The sequence below is a fragment of the Pteropus vampyrus genome, unplaced genomic scaffold, assembly GCF_000151845.1.
Source record: "Pteropus vampyrus isolate Shadow unplaced genomic scaffold, Pvam_2.0 Scaffold171, whole genome shotgun sequence".
NCBI classification, from domain to species: Eukaryota; Metazoa; Chordata; class Mammalia; order Chiroptera; family Pteropodidae; genus Pteropus; species Pteropus vampyrus.
This window is the reverse complement of record NW_011888952.1, coordinates 2,036,747-2,056,040: the sequence shown is the minus strand read 5'-3', so window position 1 is coordinate 2,056,040 and position 19,294 is coordinate 2,036,747. Positions and strand designations below refer to the sequence as shown.

Below are 19,294 nucleotides of genomic sequence, written 5' to 3'. Positions count from 1 at the left end.
AAAGCTGTGCCTTTCAGTAAGAACATCTGTTATCTTTCATTAACCCAAATTCCCAAATGCATTTTCTTATGAAATCATTTGAAATCTTTCCCCTCTTGCCCCCACCCTACCCTCACTTTCTGAATGTTGGCATTCCACTAAACACAGTCCAAAAATTTAAGGAAGTTGCTTCTTCAATTCAGTTGACTCCTGGAGCTTTAGAAAGAACAGACCTAATTCCTTTCCTATGTGACAGTCCTTCAAATATTGGATCAGGTTTCCTCAAAAAATGTTTCTTCTCCAGTTTTCTTCACTGTTCTCTTGTATGGCTGGCTCACAGATGCCTCACCTTGGTTCACATCTCCAGTGTGTTCTTGTCCTTTCTCACTGCCTCTAACTCCAGGGACCTCATTCAGGGCCACGTCGCATGGTCAGAGTAGACTGCCTCAGCTGGCTGAATGTTCATTCATTTGACAAATGCCTAAGCTCCCGGGCATATAGGAAGAACACTGCATTTTTGGAGGAGGCAGGAATGTAAGATGCAAGTCTAACCCTTTAGCAGCAGAGATGAAGCAAGCCCTCAGATTACCACAATATCAGTTACAAGGTGCTGCTTCTCTGCCCATAGCTGGCCATGGCTTCACCTTGACCTTGGGCACCTGGTCCCACCTACCCCCCATCTTAAAGTTTCATTTCTCTTCTCAGGGTTTAAATTATTTAAATTAAGACAATAATTTAAATTATTGGCTTAGCCAGTAAGGCCCTGGGTCATTCCTGGATTCTGATTTGGGTAGGGGGGGCCTATGGAGCAGGGGCAACTTTTTCTTCCTAATGTCAAATTTAAAAATTAGGCCATTCAGATTTCTCTTAGTAACTCATTATGCATCTGGCATCTGTGCATTTATCTAAATATGTTTGCAGTTCTAAATTTTCAGCCTATGTCCTGTGGTGGAGTTGAGTGCTATTATGTGTATAACCAGCATTGTGGCATCAGATGGGCTTTGGTCTGTTTTCACTTCCCTTTCTCAGACCCTTGAGTCCCTTTAGTCCAGTGTTCTATAAGCAAGTTCATGTTTGTTATGTATACAACAGTTGAAATTGCTTTTGTATGGTATCTGTTCAAGAAATTTTGTTGAGCACATATTATATGCTTGGCCCAAATTAAGCTTTAAGGGGTATTTGGTTCTATGTCTTTATTCAAAAGGGTAAAATCTTGTTTTTCTGGTTTATCTTCACTGGAGAAGTTTTATCGAATTTGTTTATTTCTCAATCACGTGGCCACTTGAATTGATTTTCTTTGGACACAAATTGGGGAGGCAAAGGACCTGGAGTGAAACCCAAATTCTCTCTGTGAGCCCAGGGCCTGTCCTTGCCTTCCTCTCGGGCTCTTCTTCCTTCTTGCCCATCTCCCTTCTCTGCACTGGTCTTCTTTCTGTCCTTACTGGGCTTATCCCAGCCTCAGTCTCAGGCTGCCATCGTTCCCTTTGTTTAAAAGATTTCTTATCAGATTCTTATGTGTATGGCTCCTTCTTATCATTGAGTTATAATTCAGATGTCATTGGGGAAGCCCTCCCTGACCATGCAACGAAATCAGCACCCAGTCCCTCTCAACCCCATCACTCTTTTATTGTCTACATAATATTTAGCCGAAATGAGGATTTGTCTTTGTTTACTTGTCTGTTTTCTCTCTCCCTCCATTAAAGTATGAGCCCCATGCCAGGAAGGACTATTCTGTTTTATTCCCTATTGTCTTGCCGGTATATTCTAGGTGCTCAGTAAATATTAGTTGAAATAGATGAGTGGAAAAATGAATAAATAAATGAATGAATGTTTCTTAAGTCTTTGGAGTTTAGTGTTCTTGTCTATAAATCGGAAATGATAGCACCCACCTGCCAACTGCAGGATTCGAAGTGCCCCCGAGTCCCTTTCCCAAAGGTAAAACCCAACACTGTGCGGCACTGACTACTTCTGCTATTTGGATTGCCCCGCTCCCAGTATATCACGCCATTCATAGCCACAGCATGAACTTCAGCCAGCAAATTCTGGAGCCCTGTTTAAGTCATGCTGCCTCCACCTGTCCAATGCACAACTCTGGGCAACTTAGGCAGCCTCCTTGAGCCCCTGTCTGCTCCTTTGAAAATGGGATGGTCATAGGACCTATCTCTCAGGGCTGCTGAGAACATCAAAGGAGGCCCATGTGCTTTGCACATGATATGTGCTTAATATTTGGTAGCTAATTTTACAAGGAAGACTTTATTCAGATATTTGAAAGTCTACATGGGTACTTTACAACATTCCTTAGAGGGGGCTCCTCAGCCAGATCTGTTTGTTCCTCTTGGTGGACCTGTAGAACTCTCTTGGCATATTTTCTTCCCCTGATTGTTCTTTCAACATTTTTTTTGAACACCTGCTGTGTTCTGGACACCTCTTCAGTTGCCAGAAAGATGGGGGGATGCTGTCTGTTCCTGAAGAAGCACTCAGAGTGGTGAGGAAAGGTGGAAAGTAAAAAAATAAATAAAAAGAGAGTTTTTAAAACACAAGACAACAGATATCTATAGGATGCTTGCAAGGAGCCAAGATGAGGAAACCCAAATGTCTGGGGTTTGGAAGTCTTCATGGAGTTGGCAATAGTTAGCTGGGTTTTGCAGGATGAATATAAGTTCATGTGATTGATGGTGGAGTGAGTGAATGGCGTGCCAGGTAGAGAAAATGGCATAAGCAAGAGCCCAGAGATCTGAAGTTGTATATTGAGGCTTACAGACTTTACCTACAACGCCATTGCATCTGGAGCCTGGGGAATGGTGGGGGACTTTACTAAGGAGGTAGGCAAGAGCCAGAGTATCTGGTCAGTCACAAGTCTTTATTGAATACCTACTATATGTCAGGTATTGTTGTAGGTTCTGGGATGCAACATGAATAAAACAAAGACTTAGGTAGAGCTGACAGCACATACAAACCAAAAGAGCAGAAAGCATTAGGTTAAGTCAAGACTGGTCTCCTGAAGAAAAAGCAAGAAATAGAAAGTGTCACAGGGTCAGGGGGTTGGGGGCCTCTCCAAGGAGGTAACATTTAAGCAGGGACCTGAGAAAAGTAAGGGATCCAGCCATTCAGATGTTGGAGACAAGCTTTGAGGCTAAGGGAGCGGGAGGGCCAGTGACCCCGAAGTGGGAGGATCTTGGGGGAATAGCACGCAGCCAGTGCGGCTGGAGCCCGGTGTGAAGGACCTCAGTGCTTTTCTAAATGGCTTGAAATGATCCTGTGGGATGATTTCAAAGTCTGTAGCATCTGTGGAGTAAGATGATTAAGTTTGGGAGTAAGATAGATCCCCTGGGCTGCCAAAAAGAGGTAGGGGCAGTGCGGTACTCGCTTGGTCCAGGTAACTGAAGCTGAGATCCCTGCTCGGAGAGAGGGGAGGCTGGGTTGGGAGTGGTGCCCTAACCTGTTGGGGAAGATGGGCAGAATAGATCTTGGGAGGATGATGATATTTCTCCCTGGCCATGCCATGCACCAAGGTGAGAAAAGAGCTTCCCCTCTGTCCTCTTAACGCCTCCACAGCTCTCTGCTTGCACTAAGATGTCTTCTACCTGCACACACCCTCGTGGGCTTTTCCTAAGGGGGCAAGTAGGAGGCTCCATCTGGATGTGCCTGAACTCTCACGGCTTTTAGACAGTTAGCAGAAATCAACTTATCAGTAACCCGAAGCACTTGGGCTGCACATATGGTTTGTCCCCAAAATTCCACTTCTGAAACTGTGCTGCAGGCACGACCACACTAGTTATGTACAGCGTGTCAACGGTAGCACTGTTTGTGATTGTTTAGAAAAGAAGAGATGTCTATAATGTGTTCTTAAACATGATACCCATTAGATGAATTATGGTATATTCCTGCAACAACTGCTAAAAGGGAATGAGGCAGAAAATGTGTTGATATGGAAAAGATCTCTAAGATAAAATTCAGTAGAAAAGGCAAGATGTCGAATGTTGTATGTAATATCATGTATGTGAAAATGCATGCATATGCCTTATTCCCATAGAATGTTTCTGGAAGGGTACATAAACTGTTAACCAGGGTGATCCCCTGAGGGGGGTTGGGGGACAAGCAAAGAGGTAGAGAGAGAGAGTTTTACTTTTTGCTTTATGCATTTTTATACTATTTGAATTTAAAAAGTATTAAAACCATGATTATTTGATATTAATAAAAAGCTGTCGTTGATTATAATCTGAGCGGCAAATCCCATTTACAGCCTTTGCAGGTTTTACTTTACTAATCATTTATTTTATAAATCATTTTTATTAACATTATTTAATTTTTAAATTAGCCTTTTGAGATGGACAGAAGATCTCCATTTTCCCATTATCCAAACATAATCTTGGAGATGCTGAGTAATTGCCCCCCTTATATACTCAGAGCTCAAAGCCAGCCTCTTGGTTCTCAGTGCCCCCAGGCAGCCCCTAGTTTCTCCAGAAGGCCCTGCTCTTTGGGGCTGCCTCTTTCTGCACACGTCCTGCCCTGATGGACAGAGGAGCTCACCTTTCAGAGAGAGGTTTCTTCCAACTCCATCCTCCCTATCAGAGAAGCACCGGAGCCCTGTTTACAGAGAACAGAGTGGAGGTCCAGTGGAGGATGTACATGGTTCTGCCACACTAGAAACTCACTGAGAGGGGAGCGGGCCTGAGCAGCCCTTCCCAGCTCTCAGGAGATGCTACAAAGCAAATCCGAATCAGCACTTTCTTGCCTGAGCAGGGTGTTGTATCCTTTTTATTTTAATCGTTTAATATTTAACTGATTGCAAAAATTGTGAATGTTGTCATAAGCATTGAAAACATAACAGCTTTATAAATATGATATGTTTGCATATCAGGTTATTCAGTATTTCCCCCTTATTTGCTATTTTGCCTTCTGAGGTTTCAGCTACCCACAGTCAACCTCTGTCTTAAAATATTAAATAAAAAATTTCAGAAATAATTCATAAGTTTTTTTAAATTGCATGCTGTTCTGAGTAGCATGATAAAAATTTTGTGCTGTCCTGCTCTGTCCTGCCTGGGATATGAATTATCCCTTTGCCTAACATATCCATATTGCATATACTTCCCTCCCATTAGTCACTTAGTAGCTGTCTCGATTATCAGATTGTCTCGGTATTGCAGTGCTTGTGTTCAAGTGACCCTTACCATAGCCTAATGCTGTGTCACAATGCCTACGTCACTGACCTCATCTCATCGCTTAGGCATTGTATCATCTCACATCATCACAGGAAGGACGACTACAGTACAATAAAGTATTGAGAGAGAGGAAAACATTTATGTAGCTTTTATTAGTGTATTGTTATAATTGTTCTATTTTATTAATTATTGGTGTTAGTCTCTTACTGTGCCTAATTTGTAAATTAAACTTTATCATAGGTATGTATGTATGTATAGAAAAAAACATAGCATACACAGAGTTTGGTACTATTCTATGGTTATAGGCAGCCACGGAGAGTCTTGGAACGTATCTTCTGTGGATAAGGAGAGACGACTATATATCATTTATAAATATGTGTTTTAGTCTGTTTGGGCTGATCTAACAAAATACCATAGACTGTATGGCTTAAACAACAAACATTGATTTCTCACAGTCCTGGAGGTTGGAAAATCCAAGATCAGGATGCTGACACATTCAGGTCTGGTAAGGGCTTATTTCTTGGTTCAGAGTTAGCTGTCTTCTCACAGTATCCTCACATGGTAGAAGGGGCAAAGGTGCTGCTGGGGTCCCTTTTACAAAGGCATTAATCCCATTCATGAGGCCTCCACCTTCATGACTTAAGCACTTCCCAAAGTCCTCACCTCCTAATACCATCACATTGGGGGATAGGATTTCAACATATGAATTTTGGGGAGATATATTCAGTCTGTTGCAATATATTCCCCCCTACTCCAGCCACATCCCCAAGACGTAACTATTAGTAGTTGAGAGTCTCTTTCTGCCAGTATTTTTCTGTACATTTAATACTATTCTTCCCACATCCCGACAGTGATGTCACATCATTTATCCCCTACGTGGGTGGATTAATGAAGTATAGTGCCTAGAGGGCCATGCTCGGGGCCAGAGTACACAGTGGGTACTTAGTAACAAGCATGACGTTCCTTCTCTTATTACAACCATCAGGACATGAAAGGAACCTCAGATGAAACTTTTCTCGTTCAGTAAATTGTGGCTTACCATTCTTTAGCATAAGATATTTACTATTTGTTTGGGGGAGGGGTATGCTAATTTTACATACAAATGTCTTTAATGATCAAAAATGAATAATAATAGATCACAGCTTTTCAGCACTTACTAAACCCAATTACTACTACTACTTGCTGCTGCTGCTGCTGCTGCTGCTGCTATAACTACTCCTACTCCCATTTTGCAGAGAAAGTGAGTTGCAAAGAGATTTAAGTAACAAACCCAAAGCTAGTAAGTGGCAGCAATGTGATTCTGGGGCATGGAGCGATCTGGGGACTTGTTCTAAGTGCCTCTCTTGGGCGAGCAGGAGCCAGACCTGGGCTGAGGGCAGTCCTCTCTGATTCCAGCCCGCATCCCTTTGCTCTTCCACGCTCCTCCTTTCTGTCTCTGAAATGCTATCAGCTATCTGTTTTATCTCGGGCAGAATCCAACTGGCGTGTCTCTCCTCTCTGCAGCCCTGTGGACCTAGGCTCTGGAAAGAAGTGTTTCGGTAGATGGGGAAGTACAATCGATAGGAGGGAGGGAGGGAGGGAGAAACTAATGAGGACTCACTGACGGCAAGACTCCAGTACCCAGCAAAAACAAAGCAAAACATCTGTTGGGTATGTTTTCTCTGGATTTCAAGAGGTTCTTTTAGGAAATGACTTGAACCTTGCTTTTAAAAGAATACTATGTTTTCCAGCTGAGCCAGGTGTTGAGTTGAGACCTGCAGACTCCGATCTGCTGGGATGACATGTATAAAATGATACTGGCCTCTCGGTGTATAGCAGATGGTCCTGCAGCTGGTAGCAGGAGGAGTTTAATGAGTGACTTGAATTCAGCCTCAGGCACAGAATAACTTAGAAAGGGCTGTTTCCAAATTTTAGTGCATTATCTCGATTCTAGATTATTTTTAATAAAATCATGAGAATGTATATAAGACTCCAGATTTACACACACACACTCTCATACTCTCACAGTCTTACACTTTTACACTTTCACACTCTCACCTACCTCTGTTCCACATTCTCTCTGAAGATATTAAGGATGAGGAAGACAACCAGAGCTAGGGGGGCCTGATTGTCCCACTTACTTGTGGGGATCCTGCATGTGATTCTGAGCCTCTGTTTCCTTATGGGTGAAATGGGTGTACCTCTCCCACCCTTCAAGGTATAATCAGTGATGGTAATAGTTGGGAAGTAATAGGTCAGTGTTAGCTCCTCTCGCTCCTGCATCTTTCTCATTCTCAGACCGTCTACCCTCTCCCACCCCATAGCTGGTAGATGAGGAGACAGTCAAAGAATGGAGGTCTCCTGGTGGGATACATCAGAGCTGACAGTAGACGCCCCCACTCCTCACTCTGGACCTCACCTAGGGTTTTTCCTGATGGCATACATGCCTTCCCCTCTCGCTGTCCCTCTGTGGGAGACAGTGACTCTTCGCCAGCCATAACACAGAACATCTCAGGAAGGCAAAGGAGGGCAAAGGTGGTCAGACCATATTGGAGTTTATGGTGGCACATAATGCAGAGCTGCTGTACCTTGAGAGCCCATGGAACTAGGCAGGCTTGGGCAGCACTTTTGGGCTGTGCTGAATCCTGGAATGGGGGAGAAAGGGTCAGGAATCCCCTGGGACCCCAGCCATGGGGCCGTGAGACCGTTTCTGTTGTGTGGAATCGGCGTTCCATACATGAGAATGGGCTGCATTATGAACCTGTGCTGGAGTCTCCAAAGCGATGGCAGCCTGTTCCTCAGCCTGCCCCTTCTGCACTTGGTCTCCTGACCTGCAGGACTCTGTTCACATCTCTCTAGGCACAAGTTTAGGGACATTTCTCTGTGTTCCAAAGCTCTAACAGTCCCCACTTCTAGACAAATTCTCCTCCTCTCACTGACTCCTTCTTCCCGGTCTCACCCTCCAGCCATGAAGGGCTGGAATAGGCATTGAACTTGGGGTCAGGAGACTGGGATGCAAGGCCAGATTCTGTGACTTACCAGTTTGTGATAAGGCAAGGTACATATTACTTGGAGCCTCAATTTCCTCAGAACAATGGGAGCAGAACAACATAACATGCACAGGAGTGCCTGGTGCTCTCTTCCAAAGTGTGTGTTCTGCATCATTTTAGGAAGTATTGCTTTGGAAAGGCACAGAAGTGGTGAAGGACATTTCTTGCTTAACAACTTTTTAATAACTTTGAGGTATAATTTACATACCATAAATTGTTCCCCTTCTAGAAGTGCAAGTCAATGATTGTGAGTAAATCTGGCAGGTGTGAAATTATCACCACAGTACAGACTTAGAATATTTCCACCATCATAATCAGATCTCTTATGTATGTTTACAGTTAATCTCCACTCCTACCTCTAGGCAATCACTCATCTACTTCCCGTCTCTGTGGGTTGGTCTTCTCTGGACATTGCATATAAGTAGAATCATGCCATATGTGGTCCTGTGTCACTATCTTCTTTGACTTAGCATAATGTTTTCAAGATTCACCCATGTTATAGCATGTATCACTATTTCATTCCTTTTTGTGGGTAAATAATATTCCATTGTATAGATAGACCACATTTTGTTGGTCTGTCTTTCCATTAGGTGATGGACATTAGGGTGGTTTTTAGTTTTTGACTTTTCTGAATAACCTGGGAGTGAAATTGCTGTCTTATGTTTGACTTTTTAAGAAACTGCCAAACCCTTTTTCCAAAGTGGCTAAACTGTTTTACATTCCTTCCAGCAGCATGTGAGCATTCCATTTCTCCATATCCTTGAAGACATTTTTTATTATCTCTTTTTTATTATAGCCATCCTAGTGGGTATAAAGCAATATCATTGTGATTTTAATTTGTACTTTAATAGGAAATACTTCTAAGTAAATTTAATGGGGAAACATTGGGTTACAGAAAATTTTAGAGGTGTCTTTATTGTAGGACTTCTCAGAGACTTTAATATTCTAATGAGCATTGAGACTCTCTAAGGAAGGTTACAGTGTGCAGCATTTTCTCAAATGAGGTCACAGTGTGACCTAGGAACTCAGGGTGTCCTAAAGGCTTAGCCTTCTTTGAGAAGCATTAGCCTAGGACATGGATCAGGAGACAACTGGCCAAATCCCATCTGCTGCCTGTTTTTGTAAATAAAGATTTATTGGAAGACAGCCACATTCTTCATTTACAAATTGTCTGTGGAGGCTTTCACACTGGAAGAATAAAGTTGAATAGTTGGGACAGAGACCATAGGCTTTGCAAAGCCTAAAATATTTACTCTCTGGCCCTTTACAGAAGAAGTTTGCTGACCCCCAACCTAGTGCTTGGTGCCCAGTGGATCCTCAGTTATCCTTCAGATGGAAGGAGGGACTGGTCTTAAGGGTTTGGGTAGGGATCCGGGAAACCTTTGTGAGGCTTTGCATTATTCGAGCTGGCGTTTGAAGGACAGGTAGAGTTTTGATAGCTTGGGAGAGCTAAGAAGGACATTCCTGGCAGAGGGAACAACAGGAATGAATCTTGGAAAGTAGAGAAGTACAGGGTGTGTTTGAGGACTGGTAGGGACTTCTGCGTGGCCTAGGAAGAGGATTTCTGCCGCGACAGAAGTAATTGGAGCAGTAGCTCCAGACCCCTCAAGCCAACTTAGGTCCCTAGTTATAGTCCCTGAATAACATGTACCCGGTTCACCTTCCCCAAGACAGGGCAGTGGGCCCAAGCTCTGCCTCTGAAGTACAACAGATGTGGCTCAGGTTTTGCCTCTGCCCTCCTGGTCATGTTATTTCCCTAAGTCACAGTTTTCTGATCTGGAAAGTGAAAATAATAGTTGCACTCACATCAGGAATAAGCATGAAGGAAATGAAGGAAATGCAAGTTATGGCTATCCTTGTTGTCATCTTTATACTCTTAGATAGTAAGCTCCCTGAGGACAGAACATACCTGCTTTATCCATCACTGTAGCTCTAGTCCTTAGGGTACTCAGCATGGAGTTAGCACCCTGTAACTATCTGCTGAATGAATGATGCAGAGGTCTCAATTTCTTGCCAAGGAGGGTCCTTCCTTGCCTTGAGTCCCCAGCCAGGTTTAGGGCTTCTACTGTGGGCACTGCAGGAGCAGACCCCATATGCAAGGTGAGTTGGGGGCCTACTCTTCTTTGTTCCCAGAGAAGTGAGCAGAACCCTGAAGGCAGAAAGACTCTGGAAGGGGCAGGAAGGCACATTTGTTTTGGTGATGGTCTCCTTTTTGTTTGTTTGTTGCTTTGGGAGACTAGAAAGGAGGACCAAGCAAGGCTATTTATAGCCCAGTTCCTCAGCGCCAGCTTTTAGGGCAGTCTCTGCATCCCTGGCAGCACTTTCCTCCATGGCAGGTTAAAGAAAGGTGATATGTTTGCCAGCTCCGTGCTGAAAATTAAGATGAAAGCTCCCTGGGCCAGACTGGGAGCTTTCCCCACATGGCCTCTCCCAGGCTCTCTGTGGTAGCTGCAGAGAAAGAGGTGCTCCATCTCGGCTTCTTCTGGTCAGACCACCCCTGGCTCTGGAAGGTCCAGGTGTAAGCCTGTTTCCTCCCCTCTAGACTCAGCCCCTTTGTGTGTGAGAGACAGAGACAGGCAAGTGAGGATGATACATGAGGAATGGATTTGGATTCTAGCCACTTCCCTCAGACCATGAGGGACATAGGAGATGGCTTGAGCAGCATGCATCCTATCTCCGAGGTCGGTTTTTAGTGAAACAGTGGGCGCCGTGGGCATCAGAAAAACCTGATTCCAAGCCCCTATCTGGACAGGTTGCTTTACCTATCTGGGCTTCAGTTTCTCCACGTGTAAGATGAGTGCAATAAGGCCTTCTCTACAAGAAATGAATGCAGCGAGATGGGAGGGCTCTCAGATGGCACCTGCCACAGTCCCCCCCATTGTCAGCACCTTGATCCTTCCTCTAAGAGTTTCTTAATAAGGACAGTTTGCCTTCAATCTCACCTCTTGGTTTTCCCAACTCTTTCCTTCCTGTGCCTATAGAAATGATGCCTCCACCTATGGATTCTTCCCCTGCCGCCATCTCAGGAACTTCTACCTCCTTCTCTCTTCTCTTGTCCCCCATTCCCTCCAGTAATTGAAACTTTTCCCTCCCTCTTGGGTCTTTCCCATTAACTATCCTAGTCCTGCCAACCTGGAAACAAAACAAATGTAAGTAAAACAGCTCTTGTGCCCTGTGGCTCCTTTAGCTACCACTGTCTCTGTCAAAACCAAACTTCCCAAAAGAACCACCTCACGAGGGGCTCACCTACCATGTCCCACCTACATCATTTGAAGTCTGCTCCACTAGGGCAGCAGCTCTCCTTGCCTCACCCACCCCTCCTGGTCCAAAATCCCACAGCCACTTTCCCCAGGCTGCTCTGCAGCACTTGGCAGATGGGCTGCTTCCCCTCCTAGAGTGCCCTCCACGCCCCCTGCATTAGGGGATGCCACCTTCTTCCGTCACTCCCCTGCCTTTCTGCTCACCCTTCTTCACCTCCTTTAAGGGCTCCTCCCTTCCTCTCTCTGCTCTGTAGGTGTTGGGGTTCTGGGTGCTCTGCTGCAGGCCTGCTCCCTCTCTTTCTGCAGCTCTTCCCAGGCAGCCACATGTTCTCTCAGGACATCCTGATGGCCAGGGGCTCAAGTCTGAATCTCCACCCTGCATCTCTTTTTGGAGCTTTGCATCCAGAGACACAATTGCCTTGAGGGGCATTGCAGCTATCTGGGTGTCCCACAAGCACCCCAAAATCATCTTGTCTAAAAGATTGATTATTCACCTCCTCCTCTAACTCACTGAACAGTTCACTCCTTCTCAGCTGTGGACCTGCCATCCATCCAGGTACTAACCTGGGTGTCAGCCTAGACCTCCCTCTTCCCATTACCTGCCACCCCTAGGCGGTCAGCTTATGCCTCTGCCGCTCCCAACCACCACCCCCACCAGCCAGGGCCATTCCCCTACCTTAGTCCAAACCACCCCCATTTGTTGTCCAATTTAAGACAGTTCTCTTCACTGGGCACCCTATTCCATTCCACACTTACCGTCTGTTCTTCCCTCAGATTGTTCTCTAAAGCATGCATCTGATGGGGTGTTGCACTTGTTCAAGGTTCTTGTAGGCTTTCATCACCCTCAGGTTGAAGCCCCAGCTCCTCAGCAAGGTTCACAGTCAGGTCCTTGCTTTCTACTCCAGCTGTGTCCTCAACCCCACCTCTCACCCTGGTTTCTGCTGCACTGACCTGACATGCTGTGCCCTGCCCTCTCCTCATTGAGCCTTCATTCCAGCCCCTGCCCTTGGTGGCCTTCTGCCCCCTAATTCCCCCTGTCTTCTTTGCTAACTCCTCCTACCCTTCAGGACCCACCTCCACTGCTACATCCTGATATTAACCAGATCCCCAGTGAGGGTCCACTGCTTTTCTCTGTTATGACCTCCATATCTTTCTCTTTTTACTCATTTGCCTTGCTTATTAGACCACGAGCTCTATAGGGACTCCCGGGTGTAACACATTACCTGGCACACTGAAGATACTTTAATAAGTATTACTTGTATAAATGGATAAATGCACAAAGAACACATACTGTACACTACTTTTATTTACCACACAAAGACGTGTAAGGTAGCTTCAAAGTGTGCACGTACCACATCTCTAGTTTATGAGGAAGAGAGGAAGGCAGTGATTTTAGTGTTATGGGGGAACCTAGGAGCTAGCATTGCTGTTGAAAGTGTGGACTCCGGAACCAGGATCCCTGGGCTCAGTTCCCAGCTCTGTCATTTTCTTGTGGTCTGATTTTGGGCAAGTTATTAAACTTTCTGCACCTCGGGTATTCCATCCTTGAAATGAGGATGATAATTGTGCCTACCTCAAGGATTGTCGAGAGGGTTAGATGAGTTCATTATCGAAAACCTCTAGAAGAAGTGTATCATCACTCCCATTTTACAAATGAGGAAGCTGAGACTCAGAGAGGTGATGTTCCCTACCCAAGGTCACATAGCTGGGAAGGAGCAGAGCTGGAATTTGAGCCCATCCTATCTCTGTATGTGCCAAGGGCTGGAGAAGCACAGGAATTATACCTTCAAGCTCTGAAATATCAGCCTCTGAGTGGAACTCTCCAGATATATTCTACTCTTATGGCCCGAAAAAGATGCTTCTTGAAGAATCTGCTTTTGTGCCTGGCTCACAGTAGGTGCATAATATTACCGAAGTAAATGAATCCCTCCAAAGGGCCCCATCTGGTCTTCAACATTTCCCGCTCCTGAACGGTGTTGGGAGGTCTGGTCCTGGGTCCTATTTTTGCCAGGGTGTTGGCAGCAAACTCTTCCTTATTCAGACCTTTCCTCTGTCCCAGCGCTTTATGGGGGCGGGTCATTAAGAAAGCTCTTTCCCAGGAAGAGCTGTGCCTTCTCCAAGTCCAAGCTGAGTGCCCAGCCCCCATGCTCTCAAAGGCTGCCCTTGTGGATTTCAAAACAACTCCACAGCCCTGTAGGCGAGAACCTGGCCCTTGAGCCCCCTTTCTTTAGAAACCCAAGGTCCATGGCTAGTTAGAGTCAGCACTAGCAAAACCTAAAGAAAATAGTTTGAAGATGTTTTCAAATAGTGTCTGGTAGAACAAAAGAGCAATTCATCCTGCTGTAGCTTTTAGTAATCTGCTTCCCATTCTGGTTATTAGATTGTTCAATTAAGCGAGAGGGCGCTGAGGCAGGCTGCATGACTCGAAAGTTTGCGGCATCCAAAATATGGAAGAGAGGGAACCTGAGCCAACTCACTCCTGGCTGGTCTGTCCCCTTCTTTCTCTCTCTGCCTGTGTCATTTCCAGCTTTCAGATTCCCAGTTCAGAAAACAACTACATCAGCAAGAAGGCATGTGTGTGTGTGCACCCCTCCTAGCTGGGGGCCTTGTGTAAGTGTTTCTTTAATGAAAAATTCAGAGGCTGGAATGGACTGGGACACAGCACACCCAGGTCATTTCCACCTGCAGTGGCCCACTTTCTTTTCTGCTCTGGGTTGTCCCTTCTCATTCACCAGCTGATGGGCTTTCGGGGCTCTTTGGGGGCAGTTTGTAAGATGGTGGCTATGTGTCATCTTCAAGGCTCTTAATCTGGAGACGAGGAGGTCTAAAGTTCCTGCACAATGCTATGAGTGAGTGAGCGCATCAGTGTGTTTGTTTCTCTGGGGAGGAAGTCCATCCCTTTGGTAGCTACTTAAAGGATCCCTGACCCCTTTCACAAGTCCTCTCCCCAACCCTCCAAAAAATGAAGGTTGAAAACTATTCAGGTGGACTTGATAGGTCATTCATTGCTGGGAAACTACTTCTGTGGTGCTCAACCCTTATCATGCTTGAGCAGTCCTTGGAGAAACTTGGCAACATACGGCTTCCCAGGGGCCATTCTGCGAAGATTTGGACCTCAGTGGGTCTGGGATGGGGCGCAGAAATTTTTGTGTGGGTTTTTTTTTTTTGGCAAATCCCCCACAAGGACCGTGCTCTGTTATAATCATAGGTACTCTTTAGGGTTTCATTTAATAAGGCCTGTAGTTTTAAAACGAATTAAAGCCAGAGACTGTTAAGATATAAGAAGCAAAGTGATTATTATAACTATGTGACTGTCTCCATTCTTTCTCAAATAACTTGGACTTCTTTTTTTGTCCAACTTATTTTAGTCATATACGAGAGCCATACCATGCATACCTTCTTATCCTAAGTATCTCAGTATTTTTAATACAGTGCCTGACAAAAGTAGATGCTCAATAAATGCATATTTAAGTGCATATTTCCCCTCTGATAGGTCAGAGAGCTGGTTTCCTTTTGAGTAAATCCGTGGCTGCACACAGGCTGATTTTGTTTGGGGGCCTCCCTGATTTCTCCTGTGGGACTTGGGGATGGAGGGAGCCTGCAGACCAGTGCTAATTGGTGTCATTGAGTAATTAATGCAGAATCAGGCCCCAAGCAGATTCCCAGGGAGACAGACACTGAGGGAGGCTTTCATGCTTGGTGGGATGGGAGCTGCTTTCTCAAAGGATGTTCCCAGAGTGCTGAGGAGACTGGCGTGGTCTGGTGGGGGTGGTTTGGCAGCATGGATGAGGTCTGTGGAGCAAGTTTGGAGAAGGTTTGTGTTGGTGCCATGGTTCTGCACAATATGGAGCGTGGCAAGTTTGACTTTAAAGAAACACAAACCCCAGGCACGGGCTCTGGGAGCCAGGCCTGTGTCAACTCTGAAGAATTAATGGGTTCTGAGGGAAGGCTGTGGCTGGAGGCATTGGCTCAGTGCACCCAGAGGTCCTCTCTTTCCTGTGGCCAGGGCCCTCTGTGACACCCCTACCCCTTAGCATGCTACTCTAGGCTCTCAATGATGTTTCTGTTTACCTTTCCCGTCTTTCCATTCTGATACCTGTGCTCCAGCCTTCCACAAGTATTTTGGCCTTTGCTCATGCTATTTCCTAGATCTTAAACAATCTTAATTCTTCCCTCTCCTGGCTCAATTCCATCATCTTTCACAGCTTGGCTTAAATATCACTTCTTCCAGGAAGCTTTTCATGGCCCGCTGTAGTAGTTAGGATAGGTTGGTTTGTGCTGCAGTAACAAACACCCACAAAGATCTCAGTAGCTTGAAGCAACAAAGTTTATTTCCTGCTCTCCATCTCTGACACAGGGTGGCAGGATGGCTTATGTAGTCACCCAGGATCTCAGAATTCTAGAGGTGCTATCTTGACACACGCCTCTGTACCAGCAGTGGTAGGGAATAGGGGACGAGGCGTACCACACCACCTGGCTCTGAAAGCTTCCGTCTGAAATGACAAAGGTGCCACTGGCCAAAGCAAGTCCAGTGGCTACCCTTGAGTTCAGCAGGCCTAAGGGAGGTACCTGGAGTGTTTATGGACAATCTTTCAGTCTCCCAGGACCTCTCCCAAGGTTAGGGGCTTCTTGGTCTTCCCAAAGGCCTTGTGCTTCTTTTATCATAGCCCTTACCACACAACACCATAAACCATATGCTGACTAGGGCCCTATTTTTCCCCATGGAGTGACTCCATGAAGGCGGGGGGCTGGTTCTTATTCCTTTCTGAGGCCCCTATGCCCAGCCCTGGGTTTGGCTCAGAGAAGATGCTGAATGGATGGGGGAAGGGTGGGTGAATGAGTGAGCGGGGAGTCCCCACACCTCTGCAGCACTAGCTTTGCTCAAGATTCGGTTGAGGTGGGCTATCTCCAGCCCCCATGACTCTTGGCTCTCCCTTCTGTAGGCGCCGGGTCCTGGCCATCTCAGATGGGATTGAGCATATCGGGAACCTCCGCTGGGAGCTGGCTTTGTGTCTCCTGGCAGCCTGGACCATCTGCTACTTCTGTATCTGGAAGGGGACCAAGTCCACAGGAAAGGTAAGGGGAGCATCTTCAAGCAACCAGCCATGCACAGGAGAGAGCACGAGTTGTCCTTGGACAAGCTCACAGGTGACTCAGAGTGCCAAGGTGTTTATGTTACAAAGGCTAACTCTTAAGTTGAGAGTTAGGAGGAGCACTGGACAGGGAGTCCACTCAGGGGCCCAGAGCTAGAATTCCAGTCCACCACTTATTTGCTGCACAGGTCAGGGTGACTTCCACCTTCTGAGCCTTAGTTTGCTCATCTGTGAAATAACAAAGTTTTATTTTGTCTTCTTACTGAGTTGAGAGTCACACAAAGAAAGGAGAAATAAAGTGCTTTAAAAACCAGGAAGTGTTAAACTACTACCATGTAGGTTTTGTAATTTAGACATGCATTCTAGGTGGTTGCTAGTGCAGGTAACACTGGCTGCCTCTACTGACAGACCCGAAGATTTCACTTGCCTGGAGTCTGTAGAGGGAAGGGACAACACTTCCATCTTGTTGCCTTGCTGTGCCATCTGCACTACATGACCTCCAGGGTTAGTGTCATGTCGGGGAAGAGAAATGGGAGTTACTGTGGCTCCTCCACTCATGGCTGCATGGCATGGCCTCGCCTAACTGCAAGGGAGGCTGGGAAATGTAGGAGAGCACAGCGACATCTGGTAGGCACAGCTATCTGTGCCACAGATTCAACAGAGATTATAAACATGTAGCTCATGGCCACGTCCAACCCACTTGTGTGTTTTATTTTTAAAGAAAAGAGAAAGAATTAGTTGGCAACATTTAGAAATTAGGAAATTTCACATGGAAAGAAGAAACAGGATTCTGGCATCCTGTAGAAAGGTGAAAGAGTTGTCAACACTGGACTTGCATACCTACATGGCAGAATGTGGCCAAGCTCAGCAGCAGCCTCTCTTTTCTAAGGGTGCTTGGTTGATCACAGTTCCCACTATTCTCTGTGGTCCCTGATCCTGTGGCTGAGTGTCAATGCCATTAGTTTTCTCATTTATGCCACTCAGTTTTTCTTGTGGAAAAGAGGAAAATGAAATTTTTCTCATATATGGGTCACCCTGACTATATCACTCCTTGCCTACCTGCTTCTGGTGGGCAGTTGCTCACAAACTTTCTTGTAAGCTACTGTCTGGGGCAGGGGCTGGAAACAAAACCTCCAAGAAAACAAGAACTTAACAACTCTAGGCCCTTTTACAAAATATAGTCCCCTCAGCTCCCACAGTGGTAGGTGGGATCAAGAAGAAACTGCTAGAATGTTGAAGTGGGGGCGGGGGGTACCTAAAGGAGGGAAGTTAGGAGAGCACAGAGGAGATATTAACAAGACCCATGCTGTGGGTTACAAGAAAGATGAGGATGTACTAGAAAGTGATCATAAACATCCCTGAGAGATCATAAATGTCTCTTCACCAAGATAATTATGCTGATCTTTGTTTTCTCTAGTTTGTATCATAAAGACAATAGGATTTTTCTGGTTTTCCAAATATAAAAATCATTTCATTCTTCATCTACTTCTTCAGACCGCATACACATTGCTCCTGTCCCCTCCTTGCTGCCTCTTCTGGCTAAATAAGAGGAAAATGACTGGAGAGGTTAAGGACTAGAGTCTGGAATCAAGATTCACATCTAAAGTCTGTTACTTACTAGCCATGACCTTGGGCACATGGCTTAACTTCTCCAAGCCTTATTTCCTCTACTGCAAAACAGGGATTGATCACTGAGCTTGCCTCATGGAATGGTGGTGAGGAGGAAATGCAAGGACGCATGTTCAGTGCTTATCAGGATGTGTAACTAGTAGTAGGTGCTGAATAATGGTGACTTTTGAAAATCTTGTTATAAAGATAAAATGTATTTATTTAAGAAATAGTTTCTGAATATCTACTCTGTATCTAGCATTATTCAGTGGGTATCTAAAGATGAATAAAATGCAACCTCTACCTTGCCCAGCTAACAGTGAAAGTACACTATGAACCATAAAGAGAAGGGAAGAGGTGTCAAGGTTGATATTAATATAGATTCTTCGGTGATTACTGCATCCTCGGGAGTTGCTGCGGAGGCCAATGGGGCTTGGCTCGGTGTTGGTGTGTGTGGCTGTAGGCAAGGCTGCTCGGTTGAGGTTTTGGTGCATGCATGTGTGTGGGTTGTCCATGTGCATTTGTGGACTTGAGCTCTCAGGCCCAAGACATGGGCCATGGTAAAATTTGGTTCCTCTCAACCCTCAAGAGAAAGCTCGGTCCCACATTGGGACCATTTGCCATTGGCTGGGCCACTGAACCTGTATGTTAGAGATTTTTTTTTTTTCAGAGAATTCTAATGCAGGAAAAGGGTTTCAAGGAAGGACCAGCAGGCTACATTCTTGGAGATTTCAGAAAAGGCATATGGGAAGGGAGGGACCATTCTTCCACAGGCTTCTGCTTTCTCCACACTCTGCCAGTGGCTTTTCATCTACATTAGCACATAGAATCTCACAAAATGGAGAGATATTGCTGCTTTTTCATAGGTGAAGACCCTGAGTAGCCTGGCCATAGTTACATGGTAACTTTGTATTTCAATACCCACCTTGCCTGTCCGTGGACTTGATTAAAATTTAGAACATTATGGTGTTTTGAGTGATGTTCTTCCATGCACCCTCTCTGAGCCTACTTTTTCTCATCTCTAGTAGAAACGGTAATGATAGCAGTAGTAATAATACTTATAAGGAGTAATAGGTAATAGTGACTGAGTACTTCACATGCCCATTCTAGTCAGAACTTGAAACAGCCCCATGAGAGGGGGGCTAGCATTATCTACATTTAAC

The 19,294-nt window shown here is 45.4% G+C and overlaps 1 protein-coding gene across 1 annotated transcript in view; it reads left to right on the top strand.

Annotated features, from left to right (window-relative positions):
• Nucleotides 1-19,294, top strand: part of SLC6A11 (solute carrier family 6 member 11) — a 120,617-nt gene that overhangs the window by 7,075 nt on the left and 94,248 nt on the right. The window contains exon 4 of the mRNA XM_023536880.1: nt 16,374-16,506. Coding sequence (XP_023392648.1) covers nt 16,374-16,506 — 133 coding nt within the window. The remainder of the gene's footprint in view (nt 1-16,373; nt 16,507-19,294) is intronic.